Source organism: Vitis riparia, chromosome 10 (genome assembly GCF_004353265.1).
Source record: "Vitis riparia cultivar Riparia Gloire de Montpellier isolate 1030 chromosome 10, EGFV_Vit.rip_1.0, whole genome shotgun sequence".
Taxonomy (NCBI): domain Eukaryota; kingdom Viridiplantae; phylum Streptophyta; class Magnoliopsida; order Vitales; family Vitaceae; genus Vitis; species Vitis riparia.
The window spans coordinates 14,894,016-14,912,740 of NC_048440.1; the positions used below are offsets into that span (position 1 = coordinate 14,894,016).

At 39.6% G+C, this 18,725-nt stretch overlaps 1 protein-coding gene and 1 pseudogene across 1 annotated transcript; both read right to left on the reverse strand.

Moving 5' to 3' along the window:
* LOC117924180 lies at positions 1–9,051 on the reverse strand (annotated as a pseudogene).
* Positions 9,052–9,921: 870 nt separating this feature from the next.
* On the reverse strand, positions 9,922–16,794 carry LOC117924335 (ABC transporter B family member 9-like). The gene is made up of 12 exons (XM_034842947.1): positions 16,220–16,794; positions 15,098–15,152; positions 14,551–14,726; positions 14,165–14,386; positions 13,847–14,085; positions 13,122–13,647; positions 12,688–12,961; positions 11,943–12,609; positions 11,638–11,866; positions 11,285–11,551; positions 10,935–11,198; positions 9,922–10,801 (listed from the first exon to the last, which is right to left on the reverse strand). The coding sequence occupies exons 1-12, from the start codon at positions 16,463–16,465 to the stop codon at positions 10,157–10,159; spliced, it is 3,810 nt and encodes a 1,269-aa protein (XP_034698838.1). The 5' UTR covers positions 16,466–16,794; the 3' UTR covers positions 9,922–10,156.
* Between the last annotated feature and the right edge of the window lie 1,931 nt (positions 16,795–18,725).

An 18,725-nucleotide genomic window follows, 5' to 3' on the forward strand; every position in this document is an offset into this window, starting at 1 on the left:
CTAGTCCGAGGAATTCATGTGAAGTGACACCAGAGATGCATAAACCCCATCATTTATTTTCATTAGCACCTCGTGTCTACCCTTTTCAGCAATCACACCATTCTTCACCACTACGATTATATCAGCTCCTTTGATGGTGGTAAGGCGGTGGGCTACAACTACAGTTGTTCTCTCCATCACTCTATCTAATGCATCTGTACCACACGCTCTGACTCTGCGTCCAATGCGCTAGTTGCTTCATCAAGAAGAAGGATTTTGGGGTCCTTCAGTATCGCCCTTGCAATGGCTATCCTCTGCTTCTGCCCCCCTGACAACTGCAGCCCTCTTTCCCCAACCGAGGTTTCATATCCATGGGGCAATGCAGATATGAAGTTATGGGCATTTGCTGCTTTTGTGGCTTCAATGATCTCGTCTTCAGTAGCACCTCCCAGTTTGCCGTATGCTATGTTGGCTCGAATTGTTTCGTTGAAGAGAATAGGCTCTTGGCTCACTAACCCCATTTGTTGCCTCAGCCAGCTTAGCTTGAACTTACGGAGTTCCACTCCATCCAACAATATTCGACCCGAATCAGGATTATAGAACCTCTCTATTAGGCTGATTACAGTCGACTTGCCACTTCCACTCTCTCCCACCAGAGCAACAGTCTGCAGACAGATCGTAAAATTAAGCAAATGAAGTGAGGCAGCTGTTTTGCCTTGTTTGGTATCATCCGAAGAAGACGTCAGTCTTATCTTGTGAATTGATTCTTTGAACTAATAAAACATTCAACAAAATATCCAAAACAAAAATTGTTGTACCTTTCCAGAGGGAATTGTCAAGCACAAGTCTCTGAAAATTTGAACACCTGGCCTTGTTACATGCTTAAAGCTGACATGTTGGAGCTCAATGTCACCCCTTACAGTTGCAAGGATTGCGCCCTCATCGCTGCTTGAGTCAATCTTGGGCTTGCTGTCAAGAAGTTCAAATATAGAAGCAGCTGCATCCCTGCCCTTGTTGGTGTCCGGACCCATGGCACTGGTACTAGAAATCCCAACTGCAGAAATTGTCAAAGCGAAGAACACCTAGAAACAACAGCCAGTTAAAACTAGAACAATAGCAAATCCTAAATGGAGGAGGACTGGTATATATTTACCTTGAAAACTTGTTCAAAAGTTGCTCTCCGGTTTTGCACAAACACAGCTCCGATATAGAAACAGAAGGCGTTCGTGCAGTGAAGTGCAATGAAAGAAAAGCCAAAACCTGCACCACTTATAATTCCTTGTCCAACTCCATGCTTCAAGGGGCCTTCGCATTTTTGTCGGTACATATCCATCACCTTCTTTTCTGCACAAAATGATGCAACAGTTCTGATGCTGCCAACTGCATCACTTGCAACTTGACTTGCTTCTTCATACATCATCTAACATGAAGTTCTGGGAGATCTTAGTGAATCCAAGAAGTGACTTCAAATAATTCAAAAATCAGGAACAGAGGGTCATACGTACTTTAGCATCAGCACTAAAGCCCTCCATGAATTTCATCTGAAGGTATCCTTGCAAGCCCACCAAGGGCAGCACAGCTAGAATTACCAAGGCCAACATCCAGTTAGCTGTGAATGAGATCGCAAGTCCTGCTACGACTGTTGAAATGTTCTGAATTACTAAGGTCAATGCATCACCCACCAGACTGCGAACTGCAGAAGCGTCGGTAGATAACCTCGCACCAACTGCACCACTGACATAAGAAAATTTTCTCCGTTACAGAATCAACAAGTTGGAGCACTTATGATCGTAACTTCTTGGTTAACTTACCTTGAATTTTCTGGGTCATCAAACCAACTGATTTCTTGGTGCACAACTTTTCTGAAGGTCAAGGAGCGAATTCTTTGTATCAATTTACCACCTGCAACTCCAAACAAGTAATTCTGCACTGAAGCAACAATCAGAGTCACAGCACCCAGACCCACAAGCATAAGCGAGCAAAACCTGGAATCCTTTCTCAGCTCATGAGGAGGTTCATAGAAAATTTTTATGGCTGTTGAGAGTATGAGCCCAAAGGCTGGGAAGACTACACCATGTACTCCTGCAGCAGTGGAACCAAGTAGCAAAACTGGGATTTCACATCTGTTCAGGTAGGCCAGCCGTGTAATTGAAACCTTTTTTCTCCTCTCTTCTTCTGCATCAATTTTTTCACCATTGTCCTCTCCATACAAGTCTTTGTCATGCACATCATTTGGAAGGGGATGACCATAGCGAAATGAGAGGGCACGCCAGCTAGCTGAGGAACCGCTTACAAGACCCTGTAGATACAGTGTACGCGATCTGCTGGACCTGCTCATGCCATACTCTATATTCAAACTCGCTTCTTCTTCATTGTCCGTTGCTTGATCTTCAGCCTCATTGTTTCCTTGTTGGAGGCGAACCAGCTGGGAGTAAGCCCCATCAGGGTCTTTGATCAGCTCCGTATGAGTTCCTTTGATTCAATTTTTGAAAAATATTTTAGTTTGTCGAAGAGGTGGAAATTGTAAGATGAATACGAAATTTAATTTTACCTTGCTCGACTAGTTTCCCGCGATACACCACTGCTATGATATCTGCATTCCTGATGGTTGGCAAACGATGGGCAACGATGACAGTGGTTCGATTTGTCATGATCTTTTGTAGTGCATCTTGGACAATGCGTTCAGACTCCGCATCTAGTGCACTTGTTGCTTCATCAAGAAGAAGGATTCTTGGATTCTTCAGAATGGCCCTTGCTATTGCAATTCTTTGCTTCTGTCCTCCAGAGAGCTGAGTTCCATGCTCACCCACCATTGTTTCAATCCCCTGTTAACAGACCACAACAGTCCAATTACTCAAAAGATCAGAAGAAAATAGTATTGTGATAGAGAAAGGTGTCAAGTTGAATTAGTACAATTCTAACAAAACAGTAGATGAATGCCTGGATATAATGGAATCCCACAAAAGAAAGAATGGGCTCACCAAGGGCAGCTTGTCAATGAATTTTGCAGCATTAGCAAGCTCGATTGCTTCTCTTATCTCTTCATCGGTTGCTTCCTTCTTACCATATGATATGTTCTCCTTTATTCTAGCTCCAAACAAGATAGGTTCTTGACTGACTAACCCTATCTTCTCTCTTATCCATCCAAGCCGAAACTTCTTTAAATTAACACCATCAATAAGTACTTCACCAGCATCATGATCATAAAATCGCTCCAATAGACTGATAACTGTTGATTTCCCACTCCCACTTTGCCCAACCAAAGCAGCAGTTTTCCCACTTGGAACAGACAATGAGAAACCCGAAAATATCTGTACGTCTGGCCTTGCTTGGTATTTGAAGTAAACATTTTTTAGTTCAATTTCGCCCCTGATGTCTGCCAACACAGTCCCACTCGTATCATAGGGGTCCATTCGTGGTTTTCGGTTGATCGTCTCAAACATCTTATATGCTGCAGCTTGTCCTGCTGAAAATGCATTCAAGCATGGAGATGTCTGGCCCAATGACCTAGTCCAAGAACAGAAATAAGGAGAGGAGGTGACATGCCAATACATTGATCAAGAGGAAATACAATTTGGGATAATCAGATCAAATGTATATAAATGAACAAATCAACAAACAGAGCAGTACTAGTTACTTACATTCCACCGGTCATAATGGGTATTATAACATTAATGACTCGTCCGCCATCATATCAAATGGCAAGTGCATAGAGACCAAAGATAATTGCTAAAACTGTACCAAGTCCTACACCTGAAGCTAGCCCTTGTTGAACAGTAGAAGCATAGTCCACTTCCAGCTTACTTTCGTATTTTTCAACTGCTTTCTTTTCCCCAGCGAAAGATGCACCCTTGTAAATCCATCGAGAATTGAGCAAGTCGGTTTTTGTTTTTTCCTGGAAAGTTTAATATAAATTTATTAGAAGCTGCAAGAACTCAGTGCCTTACCGTTCTGATGGCTCCCACTGTTTGTTCTACCACATTCCCAGCTTCTGCATAAGCAAGTTGCCCACGGCTCGACATTTTCGCCATGTAGATTGCCATGGCCCCACCAGTAAGGACAAGAAGGGGAATACTTGAAAGCAAAACGAGGGAGAGAAGCCATCCTCTTGCAAAAGCAATTGCAAAGCCTCCAACAAAAGTTGACATCAGTTTTATAAACTTTCCCACCTGCCAAAACCAAAGATTTCCCGCTTGGAGAAGTGTCTTAAGTCGTCTAAATGTTGCACAAGTATTTAGATACAGCTAAATCCATGACCAGAAGTAGAGGAGACAGACAAATGAGCAAAGAAGTGAGGCTTGTACCTTTTCGCCCATGGCGTCTTGAATAAGAATGGTGTCCCCAGACATCTTTCCAATGACCTCTCCTCTTGTGGTTTCAGTGTCAAAGAATGCAATATCCTGTCTCAATATAGTTTTCAAGTACAAGCCTCGGATGCGCGTTGCCTGTCTTTCTCCTGTTATCATCCAGCTTGACGCCTCTGTTACAGATGAATATATAACAGTGTCATGAACCATGCAAGAACACACGGACAACAACCAGAGAGAAAACAAGAAGACTTACGTAGAAATGCAGCGATCCCCGTCCCAATAGCGATGTATACGAAAATCAAGGATATCTGAAATCACATGGTAACACATACATGAAATTGGATGAAGGTTTAGTTAAATAAATTCCAACCTATCGTAATTTTTTATGTCAAATTATACAATGAATTTCTTTTCCCTCTTTTCAATAATCTTTCTCGCCATCTAAAATGAGACAATAACCGAGACAAGTACTTGAATAAAAAAAATAAAAAAAGTCCGGACGCAATTGTCAAATAAAAGCATTGTACCGCCCAATTTAACGTGTCTATACCATATAAATTGTCATGTCATAAAATCGTAGTTGGTGACTACGGTTTTATTTTTCTAAAATGGTTAGAAACTGTAGTCATCAACCACAATTTTAACTTTAAGTTTAAAGTGATAATTGGTGACTACGGTTTTAACTTCTTTTAAAAATGATCAAAGTCGTAATCACTAACTGCGGCTTTAACTTTATATATAACTTTAATTTTTTAAATAAAAATATCATATTATTTTGATTTTATTTCATTATTTAAAAATTAATAATATAAGAAATTAAATAATTGATATTTTTAATTTGATATAAAAATATATATATTTTAAATTTTATTAAAATAATTGGCACTATATGTAATATAAATATATTTAGTTAATTATATTTAAATATAATAAAATATGAAAGCCTATTACAAAACAAATAATATAAATTATTATATTAATTAATAATTTTTTATATGTCATATGTAAGTGGTATATAATATCCCATGTATATAAGTTCAATTTAAGTTTAAAATTTATCATATTTTAATTTAAGTTCATAATATCATATCGATATGATAATAATTTATTTATATATTTAAATAAAAATGTGATAAATTTTAAACTTAAATTAAACTTATATATATATATGATATTATATACCACTTACATATAATATATAAAAAATTATTAATTAATATAATAATTTATATTTTTTTTTTCTAAATAGGCATTTATAATTTATTTATTTTAAATAAATATAATTTATTATATTTAATTTTAATTAACTAATTATATTTTATATCAAATTAAAAATATCAATTATTTAATTTCATATATTATTATTTTTTAAATAATGAAATAAAATCAAAATAATATAATATTTTTATTTAAAAAATTAAAGTTATATTTAAATATATATATATATATATATATATATAAAGTTAAAACCGCAGTTGGTAACTATGGCTTTGACCATTTTAAAAAGAAGTCAAAATCGTAGTCACCAACTACGGTTTTAAACTTAAAGTTAAAACCGTGGTTCGTGATTACAGTTTTTAACCATTTTAGAAAAATAAAACCGTAGTTATCAATTATGGTTTTATGACATGACACTTTATGTTACACAAACATATTAGATTGAACATTACTTTGGAAACAAGTTTATTTTTTGAATTTTTTTTTAAAGTGTACTATTTTGGGTCAAAACTCCATATGCGGTCGATGTGATACCTCTAGTCTGACACGTTTATTTTGAGCCGGAATTGTCAAAATGATTATATCAATATTATCATTTAACAACTTAGATTTTATCATATCATCATGCATTATCCAAATCTATCTTTTGTCGAATCGATATTGTAGGGACCCTTCCTTTGATGACACGTGGCATGCACCTCTATCCAGATCGACCCTGGTCGTACCCCCCAAGAGGACACGTGGCGCACACCCCTATCCGGGTCCCCCAGGAAGGAGCACACAGCACTCGCAAGCATCATGCCCGGACGACAATATATTCTACCCGGATATATTGTCCGGATCATTGACTATAGCGAGCAAGTCTTGCTGAGTCATCCCCGACAGCCTGCCATCGCCCACGTTCCGCCACCTGCAGGGCAAAAGGACAGGAGCGATGACAAGTCGCCTCCCACGATCTCTGACAGCCGCCTGCAGGGTGATGATGACCCTGCCACCACCTTGAGGGTATCATGACAAGCCAAAAAGTCTTCCCACCATTAAAGAGGGAGGCAGAACTTCTGACACTATATAAAAGGACCTTCACACAAGGAAGAGGGTAAGCTTGATATCTCTAAAAAAAGGCCGACAGCTTAATCTCTGGAGCCATGGCTAACAAAACCATCGAAGGGTGTGTCCGGACATTTTTTGTAGGGTCAACTGAGACAGAACTCAATTTTGGTTGAAGGCGCGCGTCTACTTGGCAGCTACATGGATCCCTGGGACGCGAGGCATTAACATTGACTCCGGTTCCCTCTCTCATCCTTGTTCAAAGAGTTTCTTCACTTCACTCAGACACCCCTGACTAATACATGCCCCTTGGCTCCCCCTTTGTTGAATCCGGAAGATGGGTCACCAGTTGGAGGAAGGCATAGAGGCGGCCAAGCTGAAGAGGTCAGTCTTCCCCTTCTTGATGGAATAGACGAAAAGGACCTCCAGCAGCTAAAGGTCTAGGTTAAACAACATGCTCAGTATGCTGCAACCCATCAACACCCGGACTATGTTATGGTGGATGTAGGCCGGGGGGATCTGGGTGAAGTGAAGAAACTCTTTGAACAAGGATGGGAGAGGGAATCGAAGCCCAGCATTGAATTGCTTCTTGGTGAAGTAGATAGCGTTGTCTGCGGATTTCTCAATGGATACAGCCTCTTCGTCCACAAGCTGAACGGACACGCCATTCGGAATGGAGAAACTTTCACAGAACTGCCTCACGTTTAGCTTGTCGACAGATTTTTCCGCATAGACCACCCCGGACGCATCTTTACCGGTCTGCCCGGCCACGCTAGACGAAGCGACGTCCTTTTTCGCAGGCATTTTCAAGAGGGAGGCCGAAACGGAACCTGCATGGCAAGATGCCAATAGTAAAAAACAAGGACCCGACCCCACAACCCTAACAACAAAAACGCCCAGAAAGCCTAACATAACCAGCATCTCCATCCTAACCCTTGGCACTACCCCAAAGCAGGATCGGTAACCCGCAAAAGGCGCAGGGGGGCAACAGGAACCCTAACGCACCCAAAACGAAACCAAAACCCCCTGAAAAAGCCCTAAACACCCATACTAACCCCCAGTCACAAATAGCTTGCCCAACAAGCCAGAAACAACCACAAAACAAACACAACGAGGAGAAGACAGGAATAGAGAACGTACCTAGCGTAAACTAGCAAAGCAAAGATGAAGTCCGCGATGCAGTCACCCTCACGACACCAATGTCGCTAGCAGAAACCCTAGAGTTTCACTTGCAGACGAAGATACGCAGAGAGCCGAAGAGAGAGCACTACCAGTAGAAATGCAGAAGGAAAAAATGCAGGCGTAGGGGGCTCGGTCTGCTATTTAAAGAGAGACAACCCCTCGGTATTCCAAACGCCCAGCCGTGTCGTTATTGAAAAGACACGCTGCTTGGGAATTCCCAAGGACGGCGGCCCGTCATAAATGCCCTTCTTCCTTTTCACCTCCGCGCACCACATGGCCCAATGAGTGCAAAAAGTAAACTTGAGTTTCAAAAACAATCATTTTTAACTCGCTCATTGTGCCCGGGCAAAATCGACAGGTTAAAAGGGGGGCATTGTAGGGACCCCTCCTCTGATGACACGTGGCGTGCACCTCTATCCGGATCGACCCTGGTCGTACCCCCCCCCCCCCCCCCCAAGAGGACATGTGGCGCACACCCCTATCCGGGTCCCCCAGGAAGGAGCACACGGCACTCGCAAGCATCATGCCCGGATAGCAATATATCCTACCCGAATATATTGTCCGGATCATTGACTATAGCGAGCAAGCCTTGCTGAGTCATCCCCGACAGCCTGCCACCGCCCACGATCAACCACCTGCAGGGCGAAAGGAAAGGAGCGATGGCAAGTCGCCTCCCATGATCTCTGACAGCCGCCTGCAGGGTGATGATGGCCCTGCCACCACCTTGAGGGCATCATGACAAGCCAAAAAGTCTTCCCACCATTAAAGAGGGAGGTAGAGCTTCTGACACTATATAAAAGGACTTTTACACAAAGAAAAGGGTAAGCTTGCTATCTCTAAAAAAAGGCCGACAGCTTAATCTCTGGAGTCATGGCTAACAAAACCATCGGAGGGTGTGTCCGGACATCCTGTCCGGACATCTTTTGCAGGGTCAACTGAGACAGAACTCAATCTTGGTTGAAGGCGCGCGTTCATTTGGTAGCTACGTGGATCCCTGGGACGCGAGGCATCAATAGATACCTATTGGGAGACAAAGTACTAGTGTAAAGCCGGTAGAAGATTTGAAAAGGAAGTGAAAAAGTACCTTGGCGACTTCACTGATCATTTTGGAAGGATCGGTGCGACCAAAGGTATTGAGAAGACGGCTAAAAATGATGGTGGTGAGGGGCTCAATCATCCCAGTCACAATGGCACACACTGTGCCAACACACATCAAAACTATGTCCACTTCGTCTGAAAATGAGAATAGCTTATAAAATGGCACCTTCTCATCATCTCCCTTCCTCCCTGAACCACTTTCGTCTTCCTCTTTCATCCTCTTCAACAACTTTACGTACCTAGATCTCTCTTCTTCTCTCCCCCTACAATACCTTCACATGTACTACTGAAAATTAAGTGTTAATATGCTGCAAGAAAAATCAATTGATCCATTCATACAATATTCCAAAAAAAAAAAAAAATACCGCTGTACTGGGGTTGCACCCCTATCGTCCATAAGTAAAATCAGTGAGGACGGGTAGTAGAGATGACGATGGACAAAGCAAAGGAGGAGTAAATGGTAAGACACGTGGTGCATTAATATTTGTAAGCTTTTGAGGAAATTTTGTGTGTATAAAAATCACTGGTCCTCCTGAGCTTTCTAAACTTGACTAGGTGTTATAACTCCATTAAATTTGGTCATACGACATTAATTCATGTAAAGAAATTTTTCATTAGGTTTTTGGTTAAATAGGGTAAGACGAAACGAAAACAATTTTGAAAAGTAATTTTTAAAAATTTTTCTCTAATTTTTGTAAAACAAAAACCTATTTGAAAACTTAAAATATTTTAAATATATTTTAAATATAATTTTTGTACCTAGTATTTTATTTTAATCATTTTATATGTTTATATAATTATTTATTAAAATAGTTCTATATTTATTAAAACAATTCTTATAAAATAATATAAAATAATTAAAAGATATTTTCTAAAAACACTATATTTTCTATTATTAAAAAAGAAAACAATTTTTTATTATAAGCTACATTTCTATTTTTATTTTATTTTTTTTTCCTCCGTTCTCTTTTCCATGCTATTCAAAATTTTCCAAGTGTAACCTAAAGAAGAAAGTTTGATGATTAACCCTTTTTCTGTATGAAAAAGCAAATCAATCAATTAAATTATTTGAAGCGAAGAACTCGGGTTGAAAGAATTGCAGATCACATTGTTGGTATACCGGAAAACTTGAAAACTTGGAAGGGAGTATACAACTTTTTGATTTAATGAGAAAAGATGGCCTCATCGTGGTGTCTATGGGTCCTAGTGTTCTGGGCAGGGAGACAGACTTCATCATCATTGCTAAAATCTAACTTTTAGCAGATGAAGAAACTGATCCATTCAAGCAGTCCTTACAGATGGGTCATAGTGATGCAGTCATTTTAAGTTGAGGAAGTCGTATGAAGTGCTACAAGAGATGCATAAGGCCCATCAGTGATGCTCATCAGCTCCTCATGGCTACCCTTTTCAGCGATCACACCGTTCTTCACCACTGCAATTATATCTGCTCCTTTAATGGTGGTCAGGCGGTGAGCTACCACTACAGTTGTTCTCTCCACCATCACTCTATCTAATGCTTCCTGTACCACACGTTCTGACTCTGCGTCTAGAGCACTAGTTGCCTCATCAAGGAGAAGGATCTTGGGGTCCTTCAATATCGCCCTTGCAATGGCTATTCGCTGCTTCTGCCCACCTGACAGCTGCACCCCTCGTTCCCCAACTGAGGTCTCGTAGCCTTGGGGCAATGAATGTATGAAGTTGTGAGCATTTGCTGCTTTTGTGGCTGCGATGATCTCATCTTCCGTGGCTCCCTCTTTGCCATATGCTATGTTGGCACGTATCGTTTCATTGAAGAGTACAGGCTCTTGCCCTACCAACCCCATTTGTTGCCTCAGCCAGCTAAGCTTCAACTTCTGGATTTCCATTCCATCCAGTAGTATACGACCCGATTCAGGGTTGTAGAACCTCTCTATTAGGCTGATTACTGTCGACTTCCCACTACCACTCTCTCCAACTAGGGCAACAGTCTGCAAACAACAGATCATGAAGTTGAGCAAATGAAATACTGAAAGGACATATATTGATCAGATTTAGGTCCTATATTGAGCATGTGAATTGGTAAAATATCTAAGAAAATATCCAAAATAAGAATGGTGATACCTTTCCAGATGGGATGCTCAAGGACAAGTCTCTGAAAATTTGAACATCTGGCCTTGTTGAATATTTGAAGCTGACATGCTGGAACTCAATGTCGCCCTTTACATTAGCAAGGGTTGTGCCCTCATTGCTGCTCGAATCAATCATGGGCTTGCTGTCAAGAAGTTGAAATATTGTAGCAGTTGAATCTTTAGCTTTGTTGGTGTCTGGAGCCATGGCACTAGTTTGGGAAATTCCAATGGCAGAAATCGTCAAAGCAAAGAAAACCTACAGAAAACTGCCAGTTAGAGCTACAAGTATAGCCATTCCTAAATGGAGTGAGAAAAAGAAAGGATAACAAACGAGAATTTTACCTTGAAAACTTCTCCAAAAGTTGCTTTCCCATGTTGCACAAGAATAGCTCCAATATAGAAGCAGAAGGCATTTGTGCAGTAGAGTGCAAAGAAAGAAAAGCCAAAACCAGCACCACTAACAAGTCCTAGTCGAACTCCTTGCTTCATAGGGGCGTCACACTTTTGTTGATACATATCCATCACCTTCTTTTCCGCACAAAATGATGCAACAGTTCTGATGCTGCCAACTGCATCATTTGCAACTTGACTTGCTTCTTCATACATCACCTAACATGAAGTTTTGAAGGGCCTTAGTGAATCTAAGAAATCATTTCAAATGATGAAATACCCGGGAAGTGAGGGGTGTTACCAACCTTGGCATCGGCGCTGAACCCTTTCACGAATTTCATCTGAAAATATCCTTGCAAGAAGACCAAGGGCAACACGGCTAGAATTATTAGGGCCAATATCCAGTTAGCTGTGAATGATATGACAAGGCCTGCTATGACTGTTGTAAGGTTCTGGACTACTAGGGCCAATGCATCACCCACCAGACTGCGAACACTCGAAGCATCGGTAGATAGCCTTGCACCAACTGCTCCACTGAAATAAGCAAAAATTTCCCAGTTAGACAATCAACAAGATTAAGCACTTGACCATTAATTTTTGATAGACCCACCTTGAATTTGCTGGGTCATCAAACCAACTGATTTCTTGGTGCACAACCTTCTCAAAGGACAAGGAACGAATTCGTTGTATCAATTTACCACCTGCAACACCAAAGAAGTAGTTCTGTACTGGAACAACCATCAGAGTCAGGACACCCAGACCCACAAACATAAGCGCCCAAAACCTGGAATCTTTCTTTAGCTCATTAGGAGGTTCAAAGAAAATCTTAATGGCTGTTGAGAGTAACAGTCCAAAAATTGGGAAGATTACACCATGTATTCCTGCAGCTATGGATCCAAGTAGCAAAACTGGCCCTTCAGGCTTGTTCAGGTAGGCCAGCCGTCTCAATGACACTTTGCGTCTCTTCTCATCTTCTCCGTCGCGTCTTTCAATATCCTGCCCAGCCATTTCAGTCGCAGGAATACCAATTGGGAAGGGAACACTAAAGCTAAGTGAGACAGAGGACCTGCCGCTTGATGAACCTCTGCTCATGGATCTCCAGGAAGACAATCTATGGCTTCCAGAACGGGCGATACTATTGTCCATATTATCAGGACTCTTATCTAATTTATCAGTGTCCTCCATATGAGGATCCTCAGCTTGACTGTTTCCTTCTTGCAGGTGAACTAGCTGAGTGTAAGCTCCATCAGGGTCCTTGATCAGCGCCCCATGAGTTCCTAGGATTCAATTTTTGAAAATTTTAGTTTGGTGCGTGAGTCCGAAGTTCTAAGATGAAATTCCAGGTTTAATGTTACCTTGCTCAACGATTTTCCCCTGATAAACCACTGCTATGATATCTGCATTCCTGATAGTTGTCAAACGATGTGCAACAACTACAGTAGTTCGATTTACCATCACATTTACTAGTGCATCTTGGACGATGCGTTCAGACTCAGCATCCAGTGCACTTGTTGCTTCATCAAGAAGAAGGATTCGTGGGTTCTTCAAAATGGCTCTTGCAATTGCAATTCTTTGCTTCTGTCCCCCAGATAGCTGAGTTCCATGTTCACCCACCATTGTGTCAAGCCCCTGTATACACACCACAACCATTCCAAATATTGCAGGCCTTTATAAGGAAAGAAGAATTGTTTCTCTATTTAACAAACAGAAGATTTGTAACTTTTTCTAGCATGCTGAATATGAAGGAATTTCACCATAATAAAAGGAGAAAGAAAGAAAATAGGCTTACCTTGGGCAGTTTGTCAATGAATTTTGCAGCATTAGCAAGCACAATTGCTGTCCTGATCTCCTCATCGCTAGCATCTTCTTTCCCATATGATATGTTTTCCTTAATAGTGGTAGCAAACAAGATAGGTTCCTGACTGACTAGCCCAATCTTCTCCCTTATCCACTTGAGTTGCAACTGCTTTAAATCAACACCATCAATGAGTACTTCACCAGAATGGGGATCATAAAATCTCTCCAATAGACTGATAACCGTTGACTTCCCACTTCCACTTTGCCCAACTAAAGCAGCAGTTTTCCCACTTGGAACATGCAATGAAAAACCGGAAAAAATCTGGACGTCTGGCCTTGCTGGGTAGTTGAAATACACGTCTTTGAGTTCAATTTCACCCCTAATATCTTCTAACACAGTCCCACTAGTGTCATAGGCATCAATTTGTGGTTTTCGTTTGATAGTCTCAAACATCTTATATGCTGCAGCTTGTCCTGCTGCAAATGCATTCAAGCATGGGGATGTTTGGCCCAACGACCTAGTCCAAGAACATTTGCAAACAAAGGTAAGAGAGGAGGTCACGTATCAATACATTAATCAGGAGGATATTAAATTTGGATGTTTAAATTTAGTGATGATATTGCCACAACTATTGATCAACAAAGCAACAAAGAGGGTAAACTTATGTTTCAGTCACAAAATAGTCATTCCTAAAATCAATGTGACGCTCTACTTACATTCCTCCAGACATGATGGCCATTATACAATTGATGACTCGTCCACCATCATATCCTCTCTCTATAACCAGCTTGGATCCATACCACATGGCAAGACCGTATGTACCGAAGATAATTAGCAGAACTGTACCAAGCCCTATGCCTGAGGCCAGCCCTTGTTGAACAGTGGAAGCATACGCAATATGCAGCTTATTATCATAGTTTTTTATCGCTTTCTTTTCCCCAGTGAATGATGCAACCTTGCAGATCCATAGAGAATTGAGTTAGTAATTTGAAGAATATGTATTTGTTTAAGCTTGTATGAACTCAGTGCCTTACTGTTCTAATTGCTCCAACTGTTTGTTCTACTACATTTCCAGCTTCTGCATAAGCTAGTTGCCCACGGCTTGACATTCTTGACATGATAATCGCCATGGTCCCACCCGAAATCACCAGAAGGGGAATGCTTGGAAGCAAAACAAGGGAGAGAAGCCATCCTCTTGCAAAGGCAATTATGAAGCCGCCCAAAAAAGTTGACATTAGTTGTATGAACTTCCCCACCTGCCCAAAGCAATTCATTAGGCATGTCCATGTGGTTCAACATATTCAAATACATATACATGTATGCATTCCATCCAGAAGAACATGGAAGATAGACAACATAATAAATAAAAAAGACCCACTCCAGAACAGAATCATAGCATATATCGAAGTGGAGAGTGCACCTTTTCACCCATGGCATCTTGAATAAGAATCGTGTCTCCAGACATCCTTCCAATGACCTCTCCAGTTGTGGTTTCAGTGTCAAAGAATGCTATGTCCTGTCTCAATATTGTTTTCAAGTACAATCCTCGAATCCGCGTTGCCTGTCTTTCCCCTGTTACCATCCAGCTCGACACCTCTGTGACAATGACAGGTAACTTATTTGAGGTTTTCTTTCCAAAACTTCAAGATTACTTAGTTGGGTCAGACAATTTCAGACTTAAATTCAAAACCACGAAACAGAACCTCTGCATTCACATAAGACCTCTTACATAAATGTTGGATATGAGCAGCTCAAAGCTGGGTTTCACAAAGCCCAGCTAGGCCAATGGACCAGTAGGAGTCTAGCTTTTAGGGATTCTGCCATGATTTTAAGCCCAATTGCAAGCTAAGATGAAATCAAGCTTGCATTCCACCATGGCCACATGCTAACATTAGCCTAGGAATATCCAAGAAAGAATGTGCAATCATGCAAAAGTTGGGGGGGATAAAGGAGTCATTTGAACATACGTAGGAGAGAAGCGATGCCCGAACCAATAGCCAAGTATACAAACTTTAAGGATACCTGAAAACACACGGTACATACATACGGGTGAGGTACACGATAATATCATTGTATATGCATGCAAAGCTGGATTTGATTCCATGAGTTCATGCTTCATCTGCTTTAGAACAATACTCAGTCCACATATTGATTACTTTTTCATTTTCAGATATGGGAAAATGATAAAGTTCGCCCATATTGGACTTGTCAAATTAATTTTCTGCAAGTACAACAGCATGTTCTGTTATGAACATTGGAAACAGCTAGAATACCCCTGTTTTGGATAAGCTATACTTCAGCTTCAATTCCTAATTCACCTGAAGCTACTTGGGAAAGAGAATACCAGATGGTCTAATTTTCTATTTAGGTAAGTTGGTTTCCTTTTCTATTTGTGTAAGTGGAAAAAAGTTTGACTAATTCTTGTACCCAGAATGGTCTTCGGATGAAAGGCTTTATTTAGATAAGTTGGAAAGTTGGAAGGGGGAAAATTTACCAAAGTGTTGTACCCTGATTTTCTGATAAAGGAGAAAAAGGCAAGTTTTTTCTTCACGCTTAAAGAGAAAAGGGAAAGTTTTCCTCCATTCCTAGGAAGGACACTAAATTCAACATTTATAGGAAACAAAATTATCAGATTTGCAATTGGGTTTGAACCCCCTCCCACTGTCCTGCCGTGTTGCTGTAACGTAAAGCAAAGCCGCATTAATGGCTCCGTTTGGTTGCCCAGAAAGTGAAACAAAAGAAAAGAAAAGAAAAGAAAAGAAAATTCAGAATCTTGAAACAATTCCAACCCAGATGGCTACATCTTTTGTTTTCATCCATTTTCTCAGGAACCAGCCAGCCAACTCATATGTTATTACGCATTAACTCGTTTCTCAATCAGTTCCATCGCAATCCAAGATCAATATCGATCTATTATACGTCAACCCTTGAGATGTTTTCTCTTCTCTTCTTCTGATCAAGATTTAAAAACAAGATTTATCATGCACTACCACTCACAAGTTTTTATACATGCAAGTCATATAATCGATCAAAAACTAACAACTAATGTGTCGGGAATGAAATAATGAGAATCAAAACAAAGAACAAACCCTGGAGACTTCATGGACGACATGTGAAGGATCAGAGTCGCCGAAGGTGTTGATAAGTTGACCGAATATAAGTGTCATGAGGGGCTGCGTCATGCCATTGGCCATGGCGCACACTGTCCCTACAACCATCAACCCCACGTCTAGTTTGTCCGCAAAGGAGAAGAGCTTGTAAAAGGGAACCTTCTCTTCATCTGCCTTCCTCCCCCTCGCCGGCGCCTTGGCCTGAGCTTCTCCATCCTCTCCCATTTATTATTCTCAGCCGAACCCAAACCCAAACCCAAACCCAAACCCAATCTCCTGAGTCTCCCTGCTCTTCTTTTGCCTCCTCAATGCATCATGAATGGGTAGCGAAGGAGGAGAAAGAGACAGCAAGGTGGTGGTGGAAGATAGGAAGAGGACAGATCTTAAGGATGGAGGAGTGGGGGGAGAATCCTAGCGTTTCCGCATTCATATCATATATGCTGCGTATAACCGCAAGTGGAGAATAAATAGGCAAGGGGGAGCTACCAATTTGGGGTGGTTTAAAGATCCTCTGTTGTTCCCTTTCTTCTAGAATTTCCTCCCAACTTTTTCCTTTCCTAAAAATCGTTCTGGAATTTGGATGTCTTTTTTTTTGGGGGGGCGCAAATTGTTTTTGTGCTGAGTCAAAAATTACTGACGTGCCATTACATCTGTCTGACACGCGTTTCATGTTGAAATCGCTCGTTGCAGAAGGCATTTGTTCCCACGGCCGCTGCATTCACGCGTCATGCGCGCGTAACCTGGGAAGAAACCCAAGAGAAAATGCAACATGAAAATTTTATGAGTATTTGAAATATTTTATTAAAAAGAATAAAGTAATGTTAAATTAGAAAAATAATTATCACTATTTGAAAACTTCAAAGTATGAATTTTAAAAAATATATATAGGCTTTAATACATACCAAATCTAGAAATTATAAATTCAAATCATTTTATATAGATTCTGTCCGATTTAAGTCTAATAAACTCTTATAACTTTAAAATGCATCTATACAATTAAAATGAGTTCATACATATATAGAATGTTAGTAATTGTATCATATTCATTTATGAATAATATCAAAATTTTCTCGTATAAATACAAAATCTTAATGAGATTTAGTAAATGAGATAATAATAATGGTATTATAAGAAATTTTAAAAAGAAATAAATTATAATAATGGTAACAGAACTAATTTTCGATTCTAAAATTTTAATAAAATAACAGAGCTAATTCTCAACCCCGATCCCGGGAAGTAATAGAACTCCGGGATACGATATGACATTGTGTCAACCTAGGGAAAAAAAAATTGTATCCTTTTATGTTGTCTTACTCATGTGTAGCCTTTTGGAAGGGGTGGTTCAACAGGAGTCCATATCACAGGAAATCCGAGTGGCGAGTCACGTGAGGTGCAACAGAGAAAAATTTGAATGCTGCCCATACCACAGAGGTCGAGTGTGGACGATGATCCTACACCATAAACGTGGTCTTGAAGTCATCGAGTTGAAGGGTTTTCATTGGGTGGTCAGATAATCAGATCCAACAATGACCCTCTTTTATAGTTTTCACATGTTTGAGTGTATTCAAACTACCCACTCTCATGATCTCATCTCACTTTAATGCATTTAAAAGGTGAAAATGTTGTCCCTTATAAAATGCTCACATAACTTTTGTGATGATAATGAATTAAAAGGTTTTTTTCATGAAAACTTGGACGAAGTTTGAATTATGTTACAAAACTCGAGAAAATAAAAATAAAAATAAAAAGCAAAATCAGTACTAAAATGAAAATCAAACCCGAACCTAAACAGACCCTCAAGCTTGGTAATTATTTTAAAAAACAACTTTTGAAAACGGTATGTTTTGTAGGATCAATAGTATTCAAGTGTTTTAAATTTATTTATTTATTTTTAATTATTATTAATATTTATATAATTATTTTTTAAAATACCTTTAGAAAAAAAGAAGTAGAAATAATTAAAAACAATTAAAAGGATATTTTTTAAAAAAAAATTGAGAATAAAAAATATTTTTTTATTTTTTGGTTGTCAAAAACTTTTTCGATAACGCTACCAAACAGGGGCTTAGAAAAAATGTAAAATAAAAGCCAAATCGAATGGTATTATGGAACTAATAAAGCTGAAAATAGAATCTAAATAAAAAGAAATAAATAACAATAATAGAATAAGAAAAGTTACCATGAACATGTTGGAGGGTGATCATCGTTTTCCTTTGGGCTTGGATACAGGCAAAATTTAAGGATGGACTCAGCCCACAGCCCAAATTTTTGTCCTCATATACGGCATGTGGATATTTTTATCATTTACTTTTATTTTAAAAAAATATTAGATAAATTCAAATATAATTTTGAGATGAATATGTGTTGGAAGGTGGTCAAAATTTCTAACTAGTATAAATTTCTTTTTGTAAGCAATATTATATAGAATTTCAGGTAAAAGATTTTTAGAAGAACAAAATATTATAAAGTATACAAGATAAAAACA

Excerpts from the sequence above, each read along its gene's own strand:
- LOC117924335 (XM_034842947.1), bottom strand. The coding sequence starts at position 16,465 with ATGGGAGAGGATGGAGAAGCTCAGGCCAAGGCGCCGGCGAGGGGGAGG. Across the intron at positions 14,086-14,164 it reads CAGTTGGAGCAATTAGAACA|GTTGCATCATTCACTGGGGA; the intron begins GTAAGGCACTGA and ends TGGATCTGCAAG. Across the intron at positions 13,648-13,846 it reads GCCATCATGTCTGGAGGAAT|GTCGTTGGGCCAAACATCCC; the intron begins GTAAGTAGAGCG and ends TTCTTGGACTAG.